The sequence below is a fragment of the Cyrtonyx montezumae genome, unplaced genomic scaffold (genome assembly GCF_038088225.1).
Source record: "Cyrtonyx montezumae isolate F1298 unplaced genomic scaffold, pur_monq_1.0 scaffold_3, whole genome shotgun sequence".
In the NCBI taxonomy this organism is placed as follows: Eukaryota; Metazoa; Chordata; class Aves; order Galliformes; family Odontophoridae; genus Cyrtonyx; species Cyrtonyx montezumae.
In genome coordinates this window covers 160,916,393-160,942,100 of record NW_027072034.1, presented here as the reverse complement: position 1 = coordinate 160,942,100, position 25,708 = coordinate 160,916,393, and the positions used below count along the sequence as shown (strand labels likewise).

Below are 25,708 nucleotides of genomic sequence, written 5' to 3'. Positions count from 1 at the left end.
GCATCCCAGTATGCAACTGGGGGCAGCCCCGTGTGCATCCCAATACCAACTGGGAGCATCCCAGTATCCAACTGGGAGCATCCCAGTATGCAACTGGGGGCAGCCCCGTGTGCATCCCAATACCAACTGGGAGCATCCCAGTATCCAACTGGGGGCATCCCAGTATGCAACTGGGGGCAGTCCCGTGTGCATCCCAATACCAACTGGGAGCATCCCAGTATCCAACTGGGAGCATCCCAGTATGCAACTGGGAGCATCCCAGTATGCAACTGGGGGCAAGCCCCGTGTGCATCCCAATACCAACTGGGAGCATCCCAGTATGCAACTGGGGGCAGCCCCGTGTGCACCCCAGTACCCAACTGGGAGCACTCCAGTACCCAACTGGAGCACCTCAGTACCCAACTGGGAGCAGCCCCGCGCGCGTCCCAGTACCGCCCCCAACCCCATATACGCATATACAACAGCGCCACCTAGCGGCGGATCGCCGCACTGCCGCCCGCGGACGGGACGCGGCGCCCCCCGCGACGCCGCTCTGCCCAGCCCCCACCCCACGCTCTCACCTTGGCGACGAACTGCTTGTCCTTCTGATCCAGGTTGGCCCGTCGGGGCCACGTAGTCCCTCCAGATCCTCAGCTTGCGCTCCTTGGCGAACCTGGAGGGGGGCAGACAGCCATGGTGCAGGGATGGGGGGACGCCATGGGCAGGAGCGCTCAGTGGGGACGGACACAGCGCAGCGGTGGCACAGAGGCAGATCCCTTTGGCGGCCTACCCTAAACCTGCTCCCTTCCCACCCTACACCCCCCAGCTCCTCTCCCACCCTCTCTGACCCCCTCCCACCCCTCCTTTCCCCTCTGTGCTCCCCTCCAACCCCTCCTCGCTCCTCCTCCACTCTACCTCTCCCTTCCCACACCCCCCTGCCCCTCCTCCCAACCCCCCACTCCCACCCGAGCTCAGCTCTGAGCACAGCAGCACTGGGAACATCCCCGGTGCATGGGCAGGGACGGGGGGGCTCGGTGCCTCCACACCCCCCCAGCTCACCTCTCGGCCGCACGCAGCTTCTCGGCGCCACGGGTGTAGACGGCGATGGACCAGTCCACGCAGCGGGCGAAGCCCTCCTTCAGCAGCAGCTCCGTGATGTTGCCGTTCTGTGGAGGTGGGCAGGGGGCTCAGCCCCTTCCAGCGCCTCCAAGGAGTGCCGTCCACCGAGGCCGTACCCAAAAGGACCACCAGAGGACCCCTCCAGGCCCAGAGTTTGCCAACAGATGGCCAACAGTTGACCAGAGGTTGACCATGACCCAGCAGTGAGCCCTGGTGGCCAAGAGGGCCAACGCTGTCCTGGTGACCAGTGGTTGACCAATTGTTGACCAGAGGTTGACCATGACCCAGCAGTGAGCCCTGGTGGCCAAGAGGGCCAACGCTCTCCTGGTTGACCAATGGTTGACCAACTGTTGACCAGAGGTTGACCATGACCCAGCAGTGAGCCCTGGTGGCCAAGAGGGCCAACGCACTCCTGGTGACCAGTGGTTGACCAACTGTTGACCAGAGGTTGACCATGACCCAGCAGTGTGCCCTGGTGGCCAAGAGGGCCAACGCTCTCCTGGTGACCAGTGGTTGACCAACTGTTGACCAGTGGTTGACCATGGCCCAGCAGTGAGTCCTGGTGGCCAAGAGAGCCAACGCTGTCCTGGTTGACCAATGGTTGACCAACAGTTGACCAGAGGTTGACCATGACCCAGCAGTGTGCCCTGGTGGCCAAGAGGGCCAACGCTCTCCTGGTGACCAATGGTTATCAACGGTTGACCAAGAACCATCAGTGTGATTTGGTGGCTAAGAAGGCCAACGGCGTTCTGGTTGACCAATGGTTGACCAACAGTTGACCACTGGTTAACCAGTGGTTGACCATGACCCAGTAGTGTGCCCTGGTGGCCAAGAAGGCCAACGGTGTTCTGGTTGACCAATAGCTGACCAAAAGTTGACCACACGTTGACCATGAGCCAGCATCGTGCCCTGGTGGCCAAGTAGGCCAATGGGATCTGAGGGCACACTGCAAAGAGCTGCTTGGAAGGAGCTCTGTGGAGGTCCTGGGTGTCCTGGTGGCCAACGGTTGACCAATGGTTGCCCATGAGCCAGCAGTGCACCCTGGAGCTCAGGGGAACTGCTTCGGGGCGGGGTTGGATGGGAAATCTCCAGTGGTCTCTTCCAACCCCTATCTTGGATTCTGAGATGCTGCGCCCTCCCAGCACAACTCCAGCACCTCCATCGGGGGAAGCAGCCCAGCAGCCCCCCAGCTCCTCGTCCCACCCCACTGTCCCCTCCCCATCCAGCCCCACTTGCCGGGTGCAGGATGGTGCCCAGGATGTTCTGGTTGTGGCAGCTCTCCAGCACGATCTGCACATCCCTCTGCAGCAGCCGCGACTCCGTGAAGAATTTGGCTTCAGCTGCAAACGGTTCAGGGACCTCCGTGGCATCTGCCTCACGCTTGAACGTGGGGCACTGTGGTATGGGGTGGGGAGGGGGAAACACGGTTAAGGGCACGGGGCGGCCCCAAAAGCCTCATCCAAGGGAGGGGAAGGTCGCCAACACACAGGGATGCCACTGTGGGATCACGGCACAGGGATGGGATGCTCCAGCCAACAGAAGCCCACAAGCACGGGCCAGCAGCTGCCAGGGACCCTTGTAGGACATCCCGGATCTCCGGGACCCTCTTGGGGCACCACACATCTCAGAGATCTTTGTGGGGCACCCCACACCTTGGGAATCTGGGGCACTCCAGATTTCAGGGACCCCTCGTAAGACATCTTACATCTTGGTGACCCATGTGGGGCATCCCAGACCTCAGGGACTTCTGTGTGACATTCCAGACCCCAAGGACCCCCACCTGTGGGCATCCAAGACCTCTGTAGGGCATCCCAGACCTCAAGAACCCCCACAGGAGCATCCCAAGACCTCAAAGACCTCTGTAGGGCATCCCAGATTTCAAAGACCTCTGTAGGGCATCCCAAGACCTCAAAGACCTCTGTACGGCATCCCAGACCCCAAGGACCCCCCCCTGTGGGCATCCCAAGACCTCAAGGATTCCCCTGGGGGCATCCCAGACCTCAAAGACCTTTATAGGGTACCCCAAGACCTCAAAGACCTCTGTAGGGCATCCCAGACCTCAGGGACCCTCCCGGGGGCATCTCAGACCACAGGGACCTCTGTGTGATGTTCCAGACCCCAAGGACCCCCCCTGGGGGCATCCCAAGACCTCAAAGACCTCTGTAGGGCATCCCAGACCTCAAGGATTCCCCTGGAGGCATCCCAGACCTCAGGGACCTCTATAGGGCGCCCCAAGACCTCAAAGACCTCTGTAGGGCATCCCAAGACCTCAGGGACCCCCCTGGGGCATCCCAGACCACAAGGACCCCCCAACTCGAGATGCATCCCACAGCTGAACCTCACCTTGATCCCCGAGAGCATGACGGTGACCAGGTAATAATCGGGGAGCAGGAGGGCTCTGACCACGCTGCCATCCCGCACCGTGCTCGATGATGGCTGCATAGCCAGAACACAGGTCCGTGCTGGGGGGGGGTTGGGGATGGAGGGGGGGGGGGGGGGGGGGGAGGGGAAGGGGCTGCAGAGCACCCCCCCCCCAGTGCAGCACCACGCTCCCGTCGGGCTCACCCACCATTGACTGGCTTCTGGTGCATGGAGTCCACAAAGTGACGCGGGTTCTCGATGGTGTACTTGAGGTCTCGCACGGTGTGCGAGCCCGTGCCCTCGCTCCACATCCCCTTCTTGGAGCTCTTGGCTTGCTCTTCCAGCTCCGCCAGCCGGCTCTGCTCGGAGCTGCAGGGACACAGAGGGCTCAGCACCATGCCCGGCTCCTGCACCTCTCCCTTCAGCATCGTTCAGGTGCTTTTCCTGGATGCTTTTACAACCGGGTGATGCCTCCCAGTGCTCCGGAGCCTGCCAAGCGGGAGGACATCCACCTCCGGGAGCACATCTGCTGCGTGCACAGATGGCACGGTGACGGCAGGGAGCCAGGGGAAGGTGACAGCAGGGCAGCAGCGGGTTGGCAGCGAGGATCCCAGCCGAGGATGCTGCTCGGGGCTGCCCGGGAGCACGGCGAGATCTCGGTGCCAACAGCTGCCAAAACGCTGTCACACTCCATTTAACAGAGCCTGGGAGAATCATCACGCTTGTGGTTTTTCTTCAGCTCAGCGGAGGGCAAAGCTGCAACCTGAGGGACACTGTGCTCCAGATGAGGCCAGGCTCAGCCCGGCACCTGCAGGCAGCCCACGGCCTCCGCTGCCTGCCCCTAATTAACACGGCCTTGCAATTAGGAGAGCGGTTGCGGAGGCGCGGGTCGCTGCGGGCTATGTTTAATTGCAGGATGCTGAGTGCTGTGGGGGTGTGTTACAGAGCTGGTATTGCACGGATTGGGGGGGGCTGGCATGTCCTGCACCCCCTAGCACGGAGTGATGGAGTGGGGGGATGGAGCACCCGAGCATTGTTATCAGGGAGCGGTAGTGGAGAGCTGTGCAATGGGTGGGGGGTTGGAGGGGACCTTAAGGATCACAGAGTCCCAGAATGGGGTGGAGGAGTGGAAGGGACCTAAGGATCACAGTCCCAGAATGGTTGGGTTGGGTTGGGTGGGGTTACGGATCACAGAGCCCCAGAATGGTTGGGCTGGGTTGGGTTGGGTTGGAAGGGACTTTATGGATCACAAAGTCCCAGAATGGGGTGGGGGTGTGGAAGGGATCTTAAGGATCACAGAGTCCCAGAATGGTTGGGTTGGGTTGGGTTGGAAGGGATGTTATAGACCATAGAGACATAGAATGGTTGGGTTGGGTTGGGTTGGAAGGGATCTTATAGATCACAGAGACATAGTTGGGTTGGAAGGGATGTCACAGAGCTGAGAATCTTGAAATGGATGGGTTGGAAAGCACCTTATAAAGTGCAGAGAGACAGAATGGTTGGGTTAGAAGGAATCTTCTGGATCAGAGAGCCATGGAATGGTTGGGTTAGGTTGGAAAGGACCTTATAGATCAGAGAGCCATGGAATGGTTGGGTTAGGTTGGAAAGGACTTTATAGATCAGAGAGACACGGAATGGTTGGGTTAAGTTGGAAAGGACCTTATAGATCAGAGAGACATGGAATGGTTGGGTTAGGTTGGAAAGGACCTTATAGATCAGAGAGCCATGGAATGGTTGGGTTAGGTTGGAAAAGACCTTATAGATCAGAGAGACATGGAATGGTTGGGTTAGGTTGGAAAGGACCTTATAGATCAGAGAGACATGGAATGGTTGGGTTAGGTTGGAAAGGACCTTATAGATCAGAGAGACATGGAATGGTTGGGTTGGAAGGGATCTTACAGACTACAGAGACACAGAATGGTTGGGTTGGACGGGATCTGGGTGCCTCCCAACAGCTCAGGCTCCCCAGGACCCCATCCACGTCCTCGGACACCTCCATGGATGAGGCACCCACATCTCCCCCCCACCACTGCCAAGCTGGGATGGATGCGTACGTACTTGTTGGCGCGGATCCCTTCCCGGCGCGACGCCAGCCCCTCTGCCACCAGCGACTCGGCGATGTTCTCACCACTCGTGTCTGCAGGGAGAGGACAGGAGAGCAGTCAGCACGCAAGGAAAGGTGCATTTCAGCTCTGGAGCAGGAGATGAATAACTCTGTGGGAGTGCAGCCCGGGCTCCACCCACTATTGGGGGTCCCCAGGGAACAGGGACTTCCCTCAGCTGCTCAGGGCTGCAAGGGACCCCTGAGGTGCTCTGGTTCCCCCCTTTTCCAGCCCAGCCCCACTCCCAGGTGGGTCTGGGGACCCCCGAAAGGAGGAGACCCTGCACAAAGACATCCTCCTTTGGCACAGAAGGGTTTGGGTGGTGCTGGGGGCCATGCAGGGAGCGGGGGAAGATCGTGGGGAAGCTGTTACAGAGCTTTCACGTTAATTGCACTCAAACCCTGACAAACTTCATTAGGAAGCATTTTCTGCTTCATTTCTCCCCGCAGCACTGTGACAGGCTGGGATGGAACAATGAGGACGACACCTACACAGAAAACTTTTCGTGTGGCAGACGAGGAGGCTGCAAAGTCTGGAAGGGAGCTGCACGCTTGGCACGGAGCTCACCCAAGAGCATGCTCAGTGACCCATAAGGACCCTTCCAACCCAACCCAACCATTGTACAGTTCTGTTATCTACAAGGACCCTTCCAACCCAACCCAACCCAACCATTCTACGATGCTAAGGTCTATAATGTCCCTTCCAACCCAACCATTGTACAGTTCCGTTATCTACAAGGACCCTTCCAACCCAACCCAACTATTGTACAGTTCTGTTATCTACAAGGACCCTTCCAACCCAACCCAACCCAACCCAACCATTGTACAGCTCCATGATCCTAAAGGTCCCTTCCAACCCAACCATTCTACAGCTCCATGATCTACAAAGTCCCTTCCAACCCAACCCAACCTGTGCTCTGTAATCCATAAGATCCCCTCCAACCCAACCACTCTATGGCTCCATGATCAATAGATCTCTTCCAACCCAACCATTCTATTGATTTATGATCTCCAAGGTCCTTTCCAACCCAATCCAACCATTCTACAGCTCCATGACCAATAAGATCCCTTCCAACCCAACCCATGCTCTGGCTCTGTAATCCACATAGTCCTTTCCAACCCAACTCAACCACCGTATGGCTCTGAAATCCACATGGTCCCCTAAAACCCAACTGTGCTATGGCTCCATGATCTCCAAGGCCCCTTCCAACCAACCCAACCCGCGCTCTAGCTCTGTAATCCGTAAGATCCCTTCCAACTCAACCATTCTATGACTCCATGACCAATAAGATCCCTTCTAACCCAACCACTCTATGGCTCTGTAATCCACGTGGTCCCTTCCAACCCAATCACTCTACGGCTCCATGATCTACAAGGCCCCTTCCAACCCAATCCAACCCAACCCAACCCAACCCAACCCAACCCAACCCAACCCATCCCATCCTCTGGCACTGTAATCCATAAGATCCCTTCCAACCCAACCACTCTATGGATCTATGATCTACAAGGTCCCTTCCAACCCAATCCAAGCATTCTACAACTCTGTGATCAATAAGATCCCTTCCAACCCAACCACTGTATAGCTCTGTGCTCTACAAGGTCCCTTCCAATCCATCTCAACCACTCTATGGCTCCATGATCTACAAGGCCCCTTCCAACCCAACCCAACCCAACCCAACCCAACCCAACCCAACCCAACCCAACCCAACCCATCCTCGGGCACTGTAATCCATAAGATCCCCCCCAACCCAACCATTCTACGTCTCTATGATCTACAAGATCCCTTCCAACCCAATCCAACCATTCTATGTCTCTGTGATCAATAAAAGCCCTTCCAGCCCAACCATTCTATGGACCTAGGACTGACCAGGTCCCCTCCAATCCATCTCAACCTCTCTATGGCCCCGTGATCTACAAAGTCCCTTCCAACCCAACCCATGCTCTGTCTCTGGAATCCATAAGGTTCCTCCCAACCCAACCCAGCGCAACCCAACACAACCCCCCTACAACTCTATAATCCATGAGGTCCCCTCCAACCCACGCCACGCTACAATCCTACACCTCAACCCATCCATTCTGCGATCCCACACCCCCAAGGGACGCGCTGGCACCGAGCATCGCACCCCCATGCGGAGAGACAACATCCCTGGTGAGTGTCAGGACCAAACCTCAAGCACACATCGGGGTTCGATGCACCAAAGAGGCGATGCTGCCCCAAACTTCACAGAGCTCCGTGGGGAAACGCTGCCTACGCGTAGTGCTGGCTGCACCCACACGCCCTGCACCGCGGATCCTCGCGTCCCGCTGCGTGCTCACCTTTACCCAGGTACACCATGCCGTACTCCCGGCCCTGGGGGGTCTTGTACTCCACGGTGAAGCACACCTCCTTCCCAATCAGCTTCTTCCTCAGGAACTCACGGGCCGGGAAGCCCCAGGGCTGGAAGGAAAGCAGAAGGTGTCACCGTGCCCACCGCGGCTCTGGGGTGAAGGCACAGGGCTGGCACATCCCCATCCCTATGTCCCCATCCTTATATCCCCATCCTGACTCTGCATCCCTCCCCATCCCCATCCCACCCCCACGTCCCCATCCCCCTCTCACCTCCCCATCCCCCATCTCCCCATGGCTCCATCCTACCCTACATCCCATCTCCATGGCTCCATCTTGACCCTACATCCCATCCCATGTCCCCATCCTGACCCTATATCCCATCCCATGTCCCCATCCTGACCCTATATCCCATCCCATGTCCCCATCCTGACCCTATATCCCATCCCCATGTCCCCATCCTGACTCTGCATCCCTCCCCATCCCCATCCCACCCCCACATCCCCATCTCCCCATGGCTCCATCCTGACCCTACATCCCATCCCATGTCGCCATCCTGACCCTACATCCCATCCCCATGTCCCCATCCTGACTCTGCATCCCTCCCCATCCCCATCCCACCCCCACATCCCCATCCACATCCCCATCTCCCCATGGCTCCATCCTGACCCTACATCCCTCCCCATCCGCATCCCACCCCCATGTCCCCATCCCCCTCTCATCTCCCCATCCCATCCCCACCCCCCATCCCCATCCCCATCCCCACCCCCCCATGGCTCCATCCTGACCCTACATCCCACCCCCATGGCTCCACCCTGACCCCGACATCCCCATCCCCACCCCCGCACAGCTCCATTCTGACCCTACATCCCATCCCCACGTCCCCATCCCTCTTCCACTTCCCCAAATCCCCATCCCCAAATCCCCACGGCTCCATCCTGACCCTACACCCCACCCCCACGACTCCATCCTGACCCCCACCTCCCCACATCCCCATCCCCTCTCCGGGGCAACGTGAGCCACCTTCCACCACCCCACCCTCGATTGGGGTGGGTGGAGAAAAGCGGGTCCGGAGGAGAGAACACGACGTGCTCATAAACAATTAGCAAAGAACTGACAGGCGTTAATTTCTGAAACGAGTGACATTTAAGGGCTGTGCTTCCAAGACACAACTCCCCAGGGAGAGCAATTCACTGCGCTCCCCGTGCCACCCCCGGGGCTTGGGAGGAGGGGTGGCCCCGGGCTCAGCTCTGCCAACCCCAAATGCCGCTCCCGAATCCGCTGTGCAGAGCTGGGGGGGACAGGCAGCCCCCCCCCCCCCACCACCCCCAACCCAAAAAAGCACCACCCTAACCCCCAGCCCCTCACCCCAGTAAGGAGCATCCCCACAACTTTGGGGGGGTGGCACTGAGATCCCACTGTCCCTCGGTTCCAGGGTCACTATGCCCCCCCCCACCCCCCCCCATCAGAGGGATCGGGGCACCCCCAACATGGAGATAATATGGGGTGCCCACCCCCGGAGGGAGCAAAGACCCCACACCCTGAGGGGCACCAGGTCCCACACCAGGGTCCCCAGGGAGGGACAGTGACCCCAAAGTCCCCCCAGAAGCCACCCCATCCCCAAAGCCACTGCACCCCCAGGGTCTCCACGGCCCCATAGTGGGGTCCCAGGTTCTCCAATCTCCCCAGGGAAGCACAGTGACCCCAAAGTCCCCCCAGAAGCCACCCCATCCCCAAAGCCACTGCACCCCCAGGGTCTCCACGGCCCCATAGTGGGGTCTCCAAGGTCCCCAGGGAGGCACAGTGACCCCAAAGTCCCCCCAGAAGCCACCCCATCCCCAAAGCCACTGCACCCCCAGGGTCTCCACGGCCCCATACTGGGTCCCCAGGGTCTCCAAGCTCCCCAGGGAGGCACAGTGACCCCAAAGTCCCCCCAGAAGCCACCCCATCCCCAAAACCACTGCACCCCCAGGGTCTCCACGGCCCCATAGTGGGGACTCCAAGGTCCCCAAGGAGGCACAGTGACCCCAAAGTCCCCCCAGAAGCCACCCCATCCCCAAAGCCACTGCACCCCCAGGGTCTCCACGGCCCCATAGCAGGGTCCCCAGGGTCTCCAAGCTCCCCAGGGAGGCACAGTGACCCCAAAGTCCCCCCAGAAGCCACCCCATCCCCAAAACCACTGCACCCCCAGGGTCTCCACGGCCCCATAGCGGGGTCCCAGGTTCTCCAATCTCCCCAGGGAAGCACAGTGACCCCAAGGCCCGCCCCTCCAGAAGCCTCCCCACCCTTAGGGTCCCCCTTTCCCATCCCCCCCCCCCCACAACCCGGGAGTGCACCCACCTCGTCGGGCGTATCCTTGGCGTCGGGCTGCCCGGCGGCGGCGCGCCGTGCCAGGCTGCCTGCTCGGATGTTGCTCAGGTTGATCTGGCGTTCGGGGGGGGGGTCCTCCTCGGGGCTGCCCCCGCACGATGATGGCACAGCCCGACAGCACCTGCCGTGCACGATGCAAAGTCGCACCGGACCCCATTACCACCCCACAGCACAGAAAAGGGGGGGAAACGGGGGACACCCCGACCCCACACAGGGCTGCAGAGCCCTCCAAGCGCTCTATGGGGTGCCCCGTCGCCCCCGTCCCCCCCACCCCAAAATTTCCCCCCTCGCCCCACCGGAGTCCCACAGCAGCAGCACAGATCTCAGTGCTTAAGGGCTCGGAGGATTACGTTGCTGTAATTAAGCGTGGTCTTTAATTTATAGGGCAGCGGGACCGGAGTCAGACGGGGGAGGCTGCTGGAGGCAATTAGCGGAGCGCTCGGGGACGGGTTCGTTAACGGAGCCCCAAATGAGTTCGTTAACGGAGCCCCAGGAGTGGGCCAGCACGTGGCCCTGCATCCGTGGAAGTCCCAGCTCCGTGTCACGGGGCCACCACCAGCCCTGTGCCCATCCCCCAGCCACCCCAGTGCCATGGGGCCACCACCCCAGTGCCACGGGGCCACCACCCCAGTGCCACGGGGCCACCATATGCCCCCCTGCCATGGGGCCACCACGCATCCTTGGGCCATGGGGCCACTACCATCGTGCCATGGGCCACCACGGATCCCTGTGCCCACGGAGGGCTCAAGCTCGGTGCCACCACAAGTCACGGGGCCACCAACATTGTCCCACCACACGTCCCCATGCCATAGGGCCACCACGTGTCCTCGTGCCATGGGGTCACCACACGCCCTCGTGCCGTGGGGTCACCACCATTGCTCCATAGGGCCACCACGTGTCCCTGTGCCACGGGGCCACCACCATCATGCCACCACGTGTCCCTGTGCCACGGGGCCACCACGTGTCCCCGCGCCTCGGGACCGCCATCCCGCTGCTACGGCACTACGAGCCTACACCACAGGGGCAGCGTTGAGGGAGGGGGGTGGGGGGCAAGCCCACGAGCCCACCCCCACCAGGGGGCACTCGGCACACACTCGGGGCGTCCCGAAGCCGCCCCCCCCACCCCGGTACGGGGTGCACGGACCCTCCCCCCCCCCCTCCCAGCGCCATAAGCCCGGGACGGGGCCATACCGGGGAGGGGTGGGGACACACGCACGGGGCTGAGCCTCTCCCCGCCGGCTCCCGGCCCTTACCATCTTGACGATGCCGCGCTGCACGGTGAGGGGCGGAGCGGAGCCGCCCTGCCCGGGGGTCCCCACCGAGGCCATGTCGCGCACGGGGCCGAGCGGGACCGGAGCGCGGAAGGGACAGCGGGGCGGGGCGGAGCGGTAGGCGGGGAAAGGGGCGTGGTCGGCTCCGAGATCCCGCCCCTCCGCCTCGTCGCCGGCCAATAGGAAGGCGGTTCGGCGCTTTTCCACGCCCGTCGGGGTGACGTCACTCGAAGCCCCGCCCCTAGTGCCGACGCTCCTCCCCTTGGTGGAGGGCGGGACTTCCGGGGCACGCGGCGCCAGGGACACGTCGGCAAAGAGGCGAGCGGCGACCACGTGGTCAAGCGCCGCGCCGGGGCGTGGGGGGCGGGGCCAGCGGTGGGACACGCCCACTTCCCGTGACGTCATCACCCCCGCGCCGAGCGGGAGGGGGAGGCGACAGAGGAGGGGGAGGGGGAGGGGACGGCTCCCATAGGGGACGGGAGGGGAGGGGAAGGGGTGTGCATCTCATGTCCCCTCCATAGGAGCTGTAGGAAGGGGTTTCATTGCCCCCCCCCCGATGTGGGGGTTGGGAGGACGGAGTCCACACCCGTTTCTCCCCCAGTCACCCCCCCCACCCCCCCCGCGAATGGATTTTGGGATGGGGAGCCCCTGCAGCTGCCCCCCTCCCCCCCCCCCCCCAAAACCCCATGGGAGGAGGGGATCCATCCCCATCTGACCCCCACCAAAAGAGTTTGGGGAGAAGTCCCCTCACTGCACCCCTCCCCCCCCACCCCCCCCAATCACATCCTCTATAGGGCCTTTGGGAAACGCTCTGCTCCCCAGAGGGGTTTTGGGAGGGGGCAATCACGCGCCCCCCCCCCCCATTTAATGCCCCTATCCCTTCCATAAGGCGGTTTTGGGAAGGAGTGTCCCCCCACCCCTCACCCCCCCTGGGGTGGCGGACCCCCCCCCATCCTGGGGGTCCCCAAAGCCCCCCTCCCTGCGGTGCTCGAAGGGCAGAATGTCACCTCCTCCCCCTCCCCCACCCCACTGCTTTTCAGCTGGATAATCATCTTCTCACCCCTCCCCCCCCCCCCGTGGGTTTGCACGTGGGGTGGGAGCTCCCCAAAAAGCCCCCTGGGGGGGGGGGGTGGTTTCCATGCGCGTGGGTGAGGGGGGAGGCTCTGAGGTGCAGAGCCCGCGTGGGTGCAGGGATGCAGCCCGTCTGTGGGGTGTGTGGGGTCGCGTGGAGTCCATGAGGTGCATGGGGTTGTGTGGGGTCACGTGGAGTGGTGTGGGGTTGTGTGGGGTCACGTGGAGTGGTGTGGGGTTGTGTGGGGTCGCGTGGAGTGGTGTGGGGTCGCGTGGAGTGGTGTGGGGTCACGTGGAGTGGTGTGGGGTCGCGTGGAGTGGTGTGGGGTTGCGTGGAGTAGTGTGGGGTCGCGTGGAGTGGTGTGGGGTTGCATGGGGTTGTGTGGGGTTGCATGGGGTTGCGTGGAGTTGCATGGGGTGCAAGGGGTTGCTGTGGGGTTGTGTGGGGTTGCACGGCACCGTGCTTCCCCAGGCACAGCCCCACTTCCCAGCAGCCCCACAGCACCCGCAGTCAGTGGGGCAGGACGCACTGCTTGCCCCCTCCTCACCCCACCCCAGTAGTGCAATCATAGGATCGTGTGATCATAGGATCACAGAATCGTGGAGGTCGAGTTGTAGGATCATGGATTGGTAGGAACACGTGGAACCGAAGAATCACGGCAACACGGGATCATGGATCTGTGGGATCATGGGATCACGGAGTCGTGGGATTATAGAGTCATGGGATCAAAGACTCATGGGATTGTAGAGTCATGGGATCATGGGATCATGGAGTCGTGGGATTGTAGGGTCATGGGATCAAAGACTCATGGGATTGTAGAGTCATGGGATCATGGGATCATGGAGTCATGCGATTGTAGGGTCATGGGATCATGGGATCATGGTGTCATGGGATTGTAGGGTCATAGGATCATGGGATCATGGTGTCATGGGATTGTAGGGTCATGGGATCATGGGATCATGGTGTCATGGGATTGTAGGGTCATGGGATCATGGGATCAAAGACTCATGCGATTGTAGGGTCATGGGACCATGGGATCATGGAGTCATGGGATTGTAGGGTCATGGGACCATGGGATCATGGAGTCATGGGATTGTAGGGTCATGGGATCATGGGATCATGGAGTCGTGGGATTGTAGGGTCATGGGATCATGGGATCATGGTGTCATGGGATTGTAGGGTCATGGGATCATGGGATCATGGAGTCATGGGATTGTAGGGTCATGGGATCATGGGATCAAAGACTCATGCGATTGTAGGGTCATGGGACCATGGGATCATGGAGTCATGGGATTGTAGGGTCATGTGACCATGGGATCATGGAGTCATGGGATTGTAGGGTCATGGGATCATGGGATCATGGAGTCATGGGATTGTAGGGTCATGGGATCATGGGATCATGGAGTCATGGGATTATAGGGTCATGGGATCATGGAGTCATGGGATTGTAGGGTCATGGGATCATGGGATCAAAGACTCATAGGATATGAGATGGACTTATAGAACCATGGTATTGTAGGATTGTGGAATCACAGTGCCATAGAAGCACAGAATCCCATAATGGTTGGGTTGGAAAGGTCCTTAAAGATCATAGAACCATAGAACTGACAATGGTTGGGTTGGAAGGGTCCTTAAAGATCATAGAATCCCACAATGATTGGGTCGGAAGGGTCCTTACAGATCATAGAATCCCACAATGGTTGGGTCAGAAGGGTCCTTACAGATCATAGAACCACGGAACCACACAATGGTTGGGTTGGAAGGGTCCTTACAGATCATAGAACCACAGAAGCACAGAATGGTTGGGTTGGAAGGGTCCTTACAGATCATAGAATCCCACAATGGTTGGGTCGGAAGGGTCCTTACAGATCATAGAACCACAGAACCACTCAATGGTTGGGTTGGAAGGGTCCTTATAGACCACAGAACTGTACTATTGTTGGGTCGGAAGGGTCCTTACAGATCATAGAAACATGAAATCCCACAATGGTTGGGTTGGAAAAGTCCTTATAGACCACAGAACCGTACTATTGTTGGGTTGAAAAGGTCCTTACAGATCATAGAACCACAGAAGCACAGAATGGTTGGGTTGGAAGGGTCCTTACAGATCATAGAATCCCACAATGGTTGGGTCGGAAGGGTCCTTACAGATCATAGAACCACGGAACCACACAATGGTTGAGTTGGAAGGGTCCTTATAGACCACAGAACCATACTATTGTTGGGTCAGAAGGGTCCTTACAGATCATAGAACCACGGAACCACACAATGGTTGGTTCGGAAGGGTCCTTACAGATCATAGAGCCTTAGAAACGCACAATGATTGAGTCAGAAGGGTCCTTAAAGATCACAGAACCAGAGAACTACACAGTGGTTGGGTTGGAAATGGTCCCCCCTCCATCTCCGTCCATTCCTCTCTCTGCCTCCATCTCTCCGTGTATCCCCACCTCTACATCTCACCTCCACCTCTCCCCATCTCCATCTCCACCTCTCCATGTCCATCCATCTCTCCATCTCCACCTCTCCATCTCTCCTTCCCCACCTCTCCATCTCTCCTTCCCCACCTCTCCATCTCTCCACCTCCACCTCTCCATCTCTCCTCCACCTCTCCATCTCTATCCAACCTCTCCATCTCTCCACCTCCACCTCTCCATCTCTCCACCTCCACCTCTCCATCTCTCCACCTCCACCTCTCCATCTCAACCTCTGTCCCCCATTCTCCATCTCTCCATGCTCCTCCATCTCTCCATCTCTCCACCTGTCCACCTCTTTCTTTCCACCTCTCCATCTCTCCATGCCTCCATCCCTACGCCTCTCCAGCTCTCCATCCATCTCCCCATGTCCCCACCTCTCCATCTTTCCACCTCTGCGCCTCTGTCCATCCATCTCTCCACCTCTCCATTTCTCCAACGTCTCCACGTCTCCATGCCCCCATCTCTATCTCCCTCTCCCTCTCTCTCTCCACCTTTCCATCTCTGTCCATCCATGTCTCTCTCCATCTCTCCATCCATCCCCACCTCGCCACCTCTCTCCACCTCTCCATCCCTCTCCACCTCTCCATCCCTCTCCACCTCTCCATCTCTCCATCCCTCTGTATCTCCCCCCATCCCTCCATCCCTCTCCATCTCTCCATCTCTCTCCATCTCTTTCCACCTCTCCATCCCTCTTCACCCCCTCCATCTCCCCATCTCTTGTCCATCTCTCCATCTCCCCATCCCTCTCCATCTCTCCATCCCTCTTTATCTCTCCCCATCTCTCCATCCGTCTCCATCTCTCCACCCCTCTCCATCCCTCCTCTCCATCTCTTTCCATCTCTCCATCCCTCTCCACCCCTCCCCACCTCTCCATCTCTCCCCCCCCCATCCCTCCACCTCTCCCCACCTCTCCCCATTCCCCTATTACCCCCATCCTTTCCTCCCTCCCCCTCCCTCCTCTCCCTCTCCCCTCTCCTCGCTCAGCGCGCACAGCGCGCGCCTCCCCTCCCCTCTTCCCTCCCTCTCCCCGCAGCCCCCCGAGCCCGCAGCTCCCCGGGAACCCCCTCACCCCCCCCCGGCGCCCACACCCTCTCCCCTCCCCCCCCTCCCCATCCTCTCTCCCTCCCCACCCGTGGGGCGCAGCGCGGTGGGGCTGAGGGCGCGCGGCGCGGCGGTTCAGTGCGCTCTGCCTTTGCGGAGCCGGGGGGGGGACCGCGACACGGGGGGGGCGGGGGGCGGCGGAAAGCACGCAGGGGGGGGAAGGGCCCGGCGGAGGGAGGGGGGAAGGGCCCGGCGGAGGGGGGGGGAGCGGCGGGGCCGTCCCGGAGCGCACGGACCCCCCCCGCGTTCCGGACCTCTCCCCGCGGTGCCGCGTTACGCGCGGGGCCGTTCCCGCAGCGGGGGCTGCGTGGGGGTCCGGGGGGTACCCGGAGCGCTTCGAGAGCTGCGGCCCCAAACATCGGCACCGTCCGATCCTCTCCGAAGCGTCGCGACCACCGTGGGGAGGGGGCCGTGGGGGGACCGTGGAGGGGTCGGGAGCTCCGGGTCCGTCGTGGGGGTGGGGGGCACGGCGCGGTTCGGTGGGGGCCGGGCCGGGGCGCCGTGGTTAATGTGTAATTGGGAGCAGATGGCACCGAGAGGCGGCTCCGTGCGGGCAGCGCGGGGTCGGAGCGCACCGCGGAGCGCAGCCCCGTTCCCGCGGGGGACGCCGAGGAGGGCCGCGCTCCCCCCCGCCGCTATTTGCTCTCCAAATATTGCGCGTGGAGGTTTTACAGCTCGCCTTTATCTGGGCCCGGCCCGAGGGGCCATCTGTGCCGGGGTCGGCTCTGGGCGCCCATCGCCCCGCGCCTCCTTCTATTTGCTCAAACCAACAAACCCGAGCGAATCCACACGCGCACCCCACGGGGACGTCCACGCAATAAAAAAAACGAGCGTGGGACGACTTGCTGGTGGGTCCGACACCCACCATCTGCCGCCCGGCCCGGCTCTGTTTGCTCCGCGCCGCGGGGGGATGCGCTGCTCGGAGCCGTCGGGGCCGCCCCTTCCTCCCGTCCTCCTCCTCCTCCTCCTCCTCCTCCTCTCTCCTCCGGCTCCGCTCGGATTCCGCGCGGCTCCGTTCGGCTCCGCAGGTACCGACCCCCCCCCCTCCCCCCCTCCAAACCCCACGCCGTCCCCCGGTCCCGCGTGGGGACGCGGACGCGCCGCGCGGTGCGTGAGGTCGGGTGGGTGCGCGCAGGCAGCGCTGCGCGGGTGCGCACAGAAAGGTGCGACCGCGCGGGAGAGCGCGCTCAGGTGCAAAGGCGTGCACCAAAACACGCGTGGAAAGGTGCGTGCGTGCGCGGGGGCGCAGCAAAGCGTGCGTGGGAAAGGTGTGTCTGTGTGCACGAAGCTCACGCCGAGCTTTGCGTGCACGCGCGCGTGTCGGTGCACGCACACGCTCGGGTGGGCGCAGAGTGAGCTGGGCGCGGGAGGGTTGGGGTGCGGAGCTTTGGGGTGCGGAGCTTTGGGGTGCGGTGCTTTGGGGTGCGGCGCTTTGGGGTGCGGAGCTTTGGGGTGCAGTGCTTTGGTGTTCGGTGCTTTGGGGTTTGGAGCTTTGGGGTTCAGAGCTTTGGGGTGCGAAGCTTTGGGGTGCGGCGCTTTGGGGTTCGGTGCTTTGGGGTTCAGAGCTTTGGGGTGCGAAGCTTTGGGGTGCGGAGCTTTGGGGTGCGGAGCTTTGGGGTTCGGTGCTTTGGGGTTCAGAGCTTTGGGGTGCGGTGCTTTGGGGTTCAGAGCTTTGGGGTGCGGAGCTTTGGGGTGCGGAGCTTTGGGGTGCGGTGTTTTGGGGTGCGGAGCTTTGGGGTTTGGAGATTTGGGGTGCGGTGTTTTGGGGTGCGGAGCTTTGGGGTGCGGAGCTTTGGGGTGCGGTGCTTTGAGGTTTGGTGCTTTGGGGTGCAGAGCTTTGGGGTTTGGAGTTTTGGGGTTTGGAGCTTTGGGGTTCAATACTTTGTGGGGTTCAGCGTTTCGGGGTGCGGCGCTGTGGGGCTGCGGCTGCTGACGTTCATTTCCCCTCTGCACAAACAGCGCCACAGCCAAAACCCCACAGAGCCCCCACGGCGCCGCCATGCCAGGTGAGCACGCCCTTGCACACTCAGTGCCACATCCTTACACACTCAGTGCCACGCCCTTGCACACTCAGTGGCACGACCTTGCACACTCAGTGACGTGTCCTTGCACACTCAGTGGCACGACCTTGCACACTCAGTGACGTGTCCTTGCACACCCAGTGCCACATCCTTGCACACTCAGTGCCACATCCTTGCACACTCAGTGGCACGCACTTGCACACTCAGTTGCACGTCCTTGCACACTCACTGCCACATCCTTACACACTCAGTGCCACATCCTTACACACTCAGTGGCACATCCTTGCACACTCAGTGGCACGCCCTTGCACACCCCGTGGCACATCCTTGCACACTCAGTGATGCCCTTGCACACTCAGCGCCACATCCTTACACACTCAGTGACGTGTCCTTGCGCACTCAGTGACACACCCTTGCACACTCAGTGGCACATCCTTACACACTCAGTGGCACATCCTTGCACACTCAGTGCCACGCCCTTGCACACTCAGTGCCACATCCTTACACACTCAGTGCCACGCCCTTGCACACTCAGTGGCACATCCTTGCACGCTCCATGGCACGCCCTTGCACACTCAGCGACGTGTCCTTGCACACTCAGTGGCACATCCTTGCACACCCCATGGCACATCCTTGCACACTCAGTGCCACATCCTTGCACACTCAGTGCCACGACCTTGCACACTCAGTGACGTGTCCTTGCACACCCAGTGCCACATCCTTGCACACTCAGTGCCACATCCTTGCACACTCAGTGGCATCCTTCCTTGCACACCCATTCTGTGGCACACCCTTGCCCGCTCTGCACACTCCTTATCACACCCCATGGTGCATCCTTGCACACTCAGTTGCACACTCCATGGCACATCCTTGCACACTCCATGGCACATCCTTTTGCACACTCCTCATATCACACCCCACGGCACATCCTTGCACACTCAGCTGCACACCCTACTGCACACTCCATGTCACGTCCTTGCACGCTCCATTGCACAATCCATGGCACACCCCACGATGCACCCTTGCACACTCAGTTGCACATCCCGTTGCATACTCAGTGCCGCATCCTTACACACTCAGTGGCACACCCTTGCACACTCAGTGGCGTCCTTCCTTGCACACTCATTCTGTGGCACAGCCTTGCTCTCTCTTTTGCACACTCCTTATCACACCCCATGGTGCATCCTTGCACACTCAGTTGCACACTCCGTGGCACATCCTTGCACACCCAACTGCCCACCCCATTGCCCACTGCGCAGCCCACCCTTGCACGCCCCGTGCCCCCCTCTCACGCACACTCCCCCCCCCCCATCGCACCGCACATCCTTGCACACCCCCACATCCCACTTTTGCACACTCCCCCCTCCCCCCTCCCCCCACCATCTCCCTCTCCTCTCGCTTTGCATCTCGGGACGCACTTCTCATCGCACGCACAGCTTGGGGACCCCCCAAACCCAACCCACCCCCCTCTTAACCCACCCCCCCCCCCCACAACTCCCCCCCCCCCAGGCCCAAATGGTATCAACCAACTCGGGGGGGTCTACGCCAACGGCCGCCCGCTCCCCCCGTGCAAGAGGCAGCGCATCGTGCAGCTGGCGGCACGCGGCTGTGCGCGGCACCGACATCTCCCGCTGCCTCCAGGTACGCAGGTTCCCCCCCTCCCCCCCCCCCCCAAACCCTCCCCCCCCCCCCCAAATCCCACTCATCCAACCCCCCCCCCCCCTTAAAATCCCTCCAGGTGTCCAATGGCTGCGTCAGTAAAATCCTGAGCCGTTATTACCGGACGGGTTCGGCGGATCCCAAAGCGTTGGGGGGCGGCAGAGGACGCGCGGTGCCCCCCCCCGTGGTCCGCGCGTGGGAGATCCGGAGGCGGCTGCGACACGAGGGGATCTGTGCCCCCCCAGCGTGAGTGGGGGAGGGGGGGTGGGGGGGTGGGGGTCTTGGGATTGGGGGTGTGTGGGGTTGGAGAATGGGGGTCGTATGTTTGGGGGGTGGAGGAGTGTGAGAGTGCGGGGGGGGGGTCCCATCTTTGGGGGGGGGGGTGCGTGGGGATGTGAGGATGGGGTCCCATCTTTGGGGGACAGGATATGAGAGTGGGGGTCCTAGTGTTGGGGGGTTGGGGGGTTGTGAGAGTGGGGGTCCCATTTTTGGGGTGTGGGGGATGGGAGGATGGGGGTCCTGTGTGTGGGGGGGGGTAGGGGGATGTGAGGGTGGGGTCCCATCTTTGGGGGGGAAGCAGAGGGATGTGAGAGTGGGGGTCCTGGGTTGAGGGGAGAGGGGGGATGGGAGAGTGGGGGTCCCATCTTTGGGGGTCATGGTTTTGGAGGGGGTGGGGGTGGGTGGGCTTGATGGGTTGGAGAATGGGGGTCGTATGTTTGGGGGGTGGAGGAGTGTGAGAGTGGGGGGGGGGTCCCATCTTTGGGGAGGGGGTGCGTGGGGATGTGAGGATGGGGTCCCATCTTTGGGGGACAGGATGTGAGAGTGGGGGTCCTAGTGTTGGGGGGTTGGGGGGTTGTGAGAGTGGGGGTCCCATTTTTGGGGTGTGGGGGATGGGAGGATGGAGGTCCTGTGTGTGGGGGGGGGGTAGGGGGATGTGAGGGTGGGATCCCATCTTTGGGGGGGAGGCAGAGGGATGTGAGAGTGGGGGGTCTTGTGTTGGGGGGAGAGGGGGGATGGGAGAGTGGGGGTCCCATCTTTGGGGAGGGTGGGGGGGTGGGGATGTGAGGATGGGGGTCCCGTGTTGGGGGGTTGGGGGGGGGGTGTGAGAGTAGGGGTCCTATTTTTGGGGGGGATGGGGGGATGTGAGGGTAGGGGTCCCGAGATTGGGGGTGCATGGGGATGCGAGGGTGGGGGGTCCCATGTTTCAGGGGTTGGGGTGTGCAGATGTGAGGGTGGGGGGTCCCGTGTTCGTTGGGATGGCTGCATAGGGATGCTCACTGCACACCAGCACTCAAGACAGGCCGGGGGGGGGGAAGGGGGGGAGCGGGAGGGAGGGGGGCGGTGCTGGAACCCCCCCCCCCTTCTCCTCTCCCCCCAACCTCTGCAGCCCCCTCTCCTCCCCCCAGGTGTCCTCCATCAATCGGGTGCTGAGGGCTCTGCGGGGCGCACCGTGCCCCACTGCGCCCGGGGACGTGACGTCGGGGGGTGAGAATGTGGGGGATGGATTTTTTTTTTGGGGGGGGGGGGGGGAGGGGGGGCATGCACCGTGCATGCACACTCACACCTTCTCCCTTTCCCTGCAGCATCCACCCCACCCCCCCCAGCCCCCCTTTCTCCTCCTGCAGCCTCAGGACACCGGACCCCCCCCCCGGACCCCCCCGGGCGGCAGCAGGCAACGCAGCAGGACGGTGCTGTCCGTGGAGCAGGTGGAAGCCCTGGAGAAAGGTGGGGGGGTGGGGGGGGTCCACTGCAGCGGGGGTTGGGGTGCTCAGTGCTATCTATTTGGGGGGGGGGGGGGGCTGAGTGCACCCCGACCCCTCTGCAGAGTTTCGGAGGGGGCAGTACCCGGACAGCGGCACTCGGGGACGGCTGGCTGCAGCCACGCGACTCCCGGACACCACCATCCAGGTACAGCTCTTCGTGTTGCATGCACCCCCCGGCACTGTGCCCCCCCCCCCACATCCCCCCCCCACTCGTGGCCGTGGTGTTGCACTCCCCCGTGCCACCCCCCCAGGTGTGGTTCTCCAATAGAAGGGCCAAGTGGCGGCGCGAGGCCACGCAGCGGACGGAGGCCAGAGGGGCAGGTGAGAGACCCCGGGGTGGGGGGGGGGGGGGGGGGAAAGACCCCCACATTATGTCCAAGGAGGGGCCGGGAGTTGGAGGAGGGGAGGGTAGAAGCACTCCTCGTGCCCCCCCACCCCAATTCAGGGTCCCCCTTCCCCCTGCAGGCTGCTGGTGTGAGTGGCTCCTGTCCCCCCCCGCCGCGACGGCCCCCACCTTGGCACAGGTATGAGAAGATTCGGACCCCCCCACCTCCATGGAGAGGAGGGGGGGGTGGGTGGAATCTGCAATGCCTCCCAGCATTTCAACCCCCCCCCACACCCCCCCGCCCCAAATGTTACCCAAAGGGGCAGAGCGTGCAGCCATGGGGGCTGCAGGCTGCTCACCCCCCCCCCCCCCCATTGCACCCGATGTGATGTTCTGCTCTCTGTTTACCCCTCCCCCCCAGCACCTCCCAGCCGCTCCCCCCCATTTGTTGGAGCCCCTCGGAGCCCCCCCTGGCCCTCTGACCCCTCTGCCCCTCTGCACCCCCAGACCCTACTCCTGGGACAACGGCTGCTGTGGTAAGGTGGGCTCGGGGCTGGGGGGGGGGGGGGTGCACAGCCAAGGATGGGGCTCAGGGCACCATATGATGCTCAGGGGGGTGGGGGGGTGCAAGGAGCTGTGTGTGCCTGTCCCATCTCCCCCCCCCCCCAACCCCTGTGCCATCCCACAGGCAGCAGCCCCCTCCCATCAACCTGGCAGCTCCCGGAGGGCCCCCCCACCTCGGCCCTGCTGCCCCCCTGCACCCCGCTTCACCTCCACGCCGCCCCCCACCCCTGGCTCTGAGCACGTGGGGTGAGGTGTGTGTGTGTGGGGGGGGGGGGGGGGGGGGGGCTGCAGGACGGGACCCCCAGACCGTGCACCCCAGGCCGCATCGGACCTCAAGAACACGTGGCACCAAAAAATGCCGCGGTGTCGGCTGTGTTTTTTGCTCGAAGGGTTTTGGGGTTTTGTTGGTGTAGAAATGCAATGGGAAGGACAGAGCCACGGCAAACTGCCGACACAGAGCTGTGCTGTGTGTGAAGGACAACAGCACAACGGGGCAGAGCTTTGTGCGCACGGAAATGTGCTTTTTGTGAGCAAAAATTGTCCTATGGGGATCTCGAAGGTAAAAAGAAAACCGCCGTCCCAGGAGCGCACGGCCCTGATATCCCAAAAAGGTCGGGGCTGTTCCCACCCCGTTGCCTCGACAGCTGAGGGCAGTGCTGGGATCACAGAACCATGGGATGGTTGGGATTGGGGTGGGATTGGAGCTGAGTTGGGGTGGAGTTGGGTTTGGGGTTCGGTTGGGGTTGGAGTTGGGTTGGGTTTGGGGTTGGGTTGGGGTTCAGTTGGGGTTGGTATTTAACCCAATTGTAATTGGGTTGGAGTTGGGTTGGGTTGAGTTGAGTTGCAATAGACTGGAATTGGGTTTGGGGTTGGGTTTGGGTTGGGGTTGGGTTGGGGTTGAGTTGTGGTTGGGTTGGGTTTGGAGTTGGTTTGGGATTGGCTTTGCATTGGGGTTGAGTTGCAATAGGTTGGAATTGGGGTTGGGATTTGGGTTGGGTTTGGAGTTGGCTTGGGATTGGCTTTGGATTGGGGTTGAGTTGCAATAGGTTGGAATTGGGTTTGGGTTGGGGTTGAGTTGCAATAGGTTGGAATTGGGGTTGGGATTTGGGTTGGGTTTGGAGTTGGTTTGGGATTGGCTTTGGATTGGGGTTGAGTTGCAATAGGTTGGAATTGGGGTTGGGTTGGGGTTGAGTTGCAATAGGTTGGAATTGGGTTTGGGTTGGGATTCGGGTTGGGTTGGGTTTGGAGTTGGCTTGGGATTGGCTTTGGCTTGGGGTTGAGTTGCAATAGGTTGGAATTGGGTTTGGGTTGGGGTTGGGTTGGGGTTTAGTTGTGGTTGGGTTGGGTTGGATTTGGAGTTGGTTTGGGATTGGCTTTGGATTGGGGTTGAGTTGCAATAGGTTGGAATTGGGTTTGGGTTGGGATTCGGGTTGGGTTTGGAGTTGGCTTGGGATTGGCTTTGGGTTGGGTTGAGTTGTAATAGGTTGGAGTTAGGTTTGGGTTGGGGTGGGTTGAGTTGCAATAGGTTGGAATTAGGTTTGGGTTGGGGTGGGATGGTTTGGGGTTCAGTTGTGGTTGGGTTTGGAGTTGGCTTGGGTTTGGCTTTGGGTTGGGTTGCGGATGGAATTGGGTTGGGACTGGGGTTCGGTTGTGGTTGGGTTTGGAGTTGGGTTGCGGTTGGGTTGGGGTTGGAGTTGAGTTGGGGTTGGAGTTGAGTTGGGGTTGGGTTGGGATTGAACTGGGGTTGTGCTGAGGTTGGGGTTGAGTTGCACTGGGTTGGGTTGGGGTTGAGTTGGGATTGGATTTGGGGTTGAGTTGGGTTTGGGGTTGGAGTTGAAGGTTGGGTTGGGATTGGGTTGGCTTGGGGTTGGATTGGGGTTTTGGTTGGAAGGGTCCTTAACGATCAGAGAGCCATAGAATTGGTGAGTTGGATGAGTTCTTGAAATTGCAGAATGGTTGGGTTGGAAAGGACCCCAAATCCCCCCCAGCACCACCCCCTGCCATGGGCTGAGTGCCCAATCAGCAGATCAGGATGCCCAGGGCCCCGTCCAGCCCCGTTCCTGCTTATCAGCTCCCTTCAGGAACTGGAGATTGGGGTGGGGATAGGATGGGATCAGGATTGGGATCAGATGGGATGGGGATGAGAATGCGATGGGATGAAGATTGGGATCAGATGGGATGGGGATGGGGATGAGAATGGGATGGGATGAGGACTGGGATCGGGTAGGATGGGGATGGGATGGGGATGAGATGAGAATGGGATGAAGATTGGGATTGGGATGGGGATGAAATGAGGATGAGATGAGATGAGAATGGGATGGGATGGGATTGGGGATGGGATAGGTTGGCACTGGGGTTGGGATGGAGATAGGGATGGGGATGGCCGCATGAGGACAGTAATGGGGGCAGTGTTTGGCATGGGGGGGGGGGGGGGGGGGGAGTCCAGAATGCATTTTCATACACGGGGCGTTCAAAAGTGTTTAGAATTGGAACTGCTTGAAAATAATAATAAATAAATAAATAATATTGATGATGATGATGATGACGATGATGCAGGGGATGTAAAACATCTTCATCTGCCAAATGCGGCTCTCAGCCCCCCCGATAGTGCAGAGCTCAGCAGCCCCGTGTGATGGGGGGCCGGGGGGGGGGGGGCCGGGGGGGCTGTGCTGTGAAATCTTGCAAGTCCCACATCTCCCTGGCGCTGCTGGAGGGGTGTTGGGGTGTGATGAGTGTTGTGGGACGGTCATCGGGAACACTGAAATCCGGGAGCCCCAGGATGGATGGGGACTTCAGCCCCTTATCTGTGCTCTGCAGCACCCCATGAGGACAGCAGCACCCCACAAGGACAGCCAGCACCCCACAGGGACAGCCAGCACTCCCCCCTGCCAGCACAGGGCGGGCTCCTGCCATCGGGTTTTGTGCATCCCCACTAATTGCAGCCCAATTACCGCTCCGACAGCGCATGTCCAGAGCCCACCCCACAATCCCAAACCTCTCCCTGGGCAGCACCCCACATCGGGACACCGCAGAGCTCTGCCCACCTCCCGTGCAGCCCGGAGCAGTGCAGGCAGCACTTTATTAAGGTCCCGTTGCGGGGCCGTCCCTACAACAGCGGCGGTTCTTCGCTCCTCCCACATTTCGTGTGGGCTCAAAAGCGGGGTCCGCCCCAAAAAAGGGTAGAAAAGAAAGATGACCCGAG

At 61.0% G+C, this 25,708-nt stretch overlaps 1 protein-coding gene across 1 annotated transcript; it reads right to left on the bottom strand.

Annotated features, from left to right (window-relative positions):
* Positions 1–560: 560 nt before the first annotated feature.
* On the bottom strand, positions 561–11,619 carry SND1 (staphylococcal nuclease and tudor domain containing 1; the record flags this gene model as incomplete). The annotated part of the gene is given in 12 exon segments (XM_065740940.1): positions 561–599; positions 601–652; positions 1,039–1,145; positions 2,335–2,493; positions 3,442–3,519; positions 3,521–3,534; positions 3,668–3,828; positions 5,518–5,596; positions 7,877–7,997; positions 10,227–10,328; positions 10,330–10,377; positions 11,510–11,619. Coding segments are annotated over 12 exon segments (1,035 nt in total), but the record flags the coding sequence as incomplete, so codon positions are not given.
* Between the last annotated feature and the right edge of the window lie 14,089 nt (positions 11,620–25,708).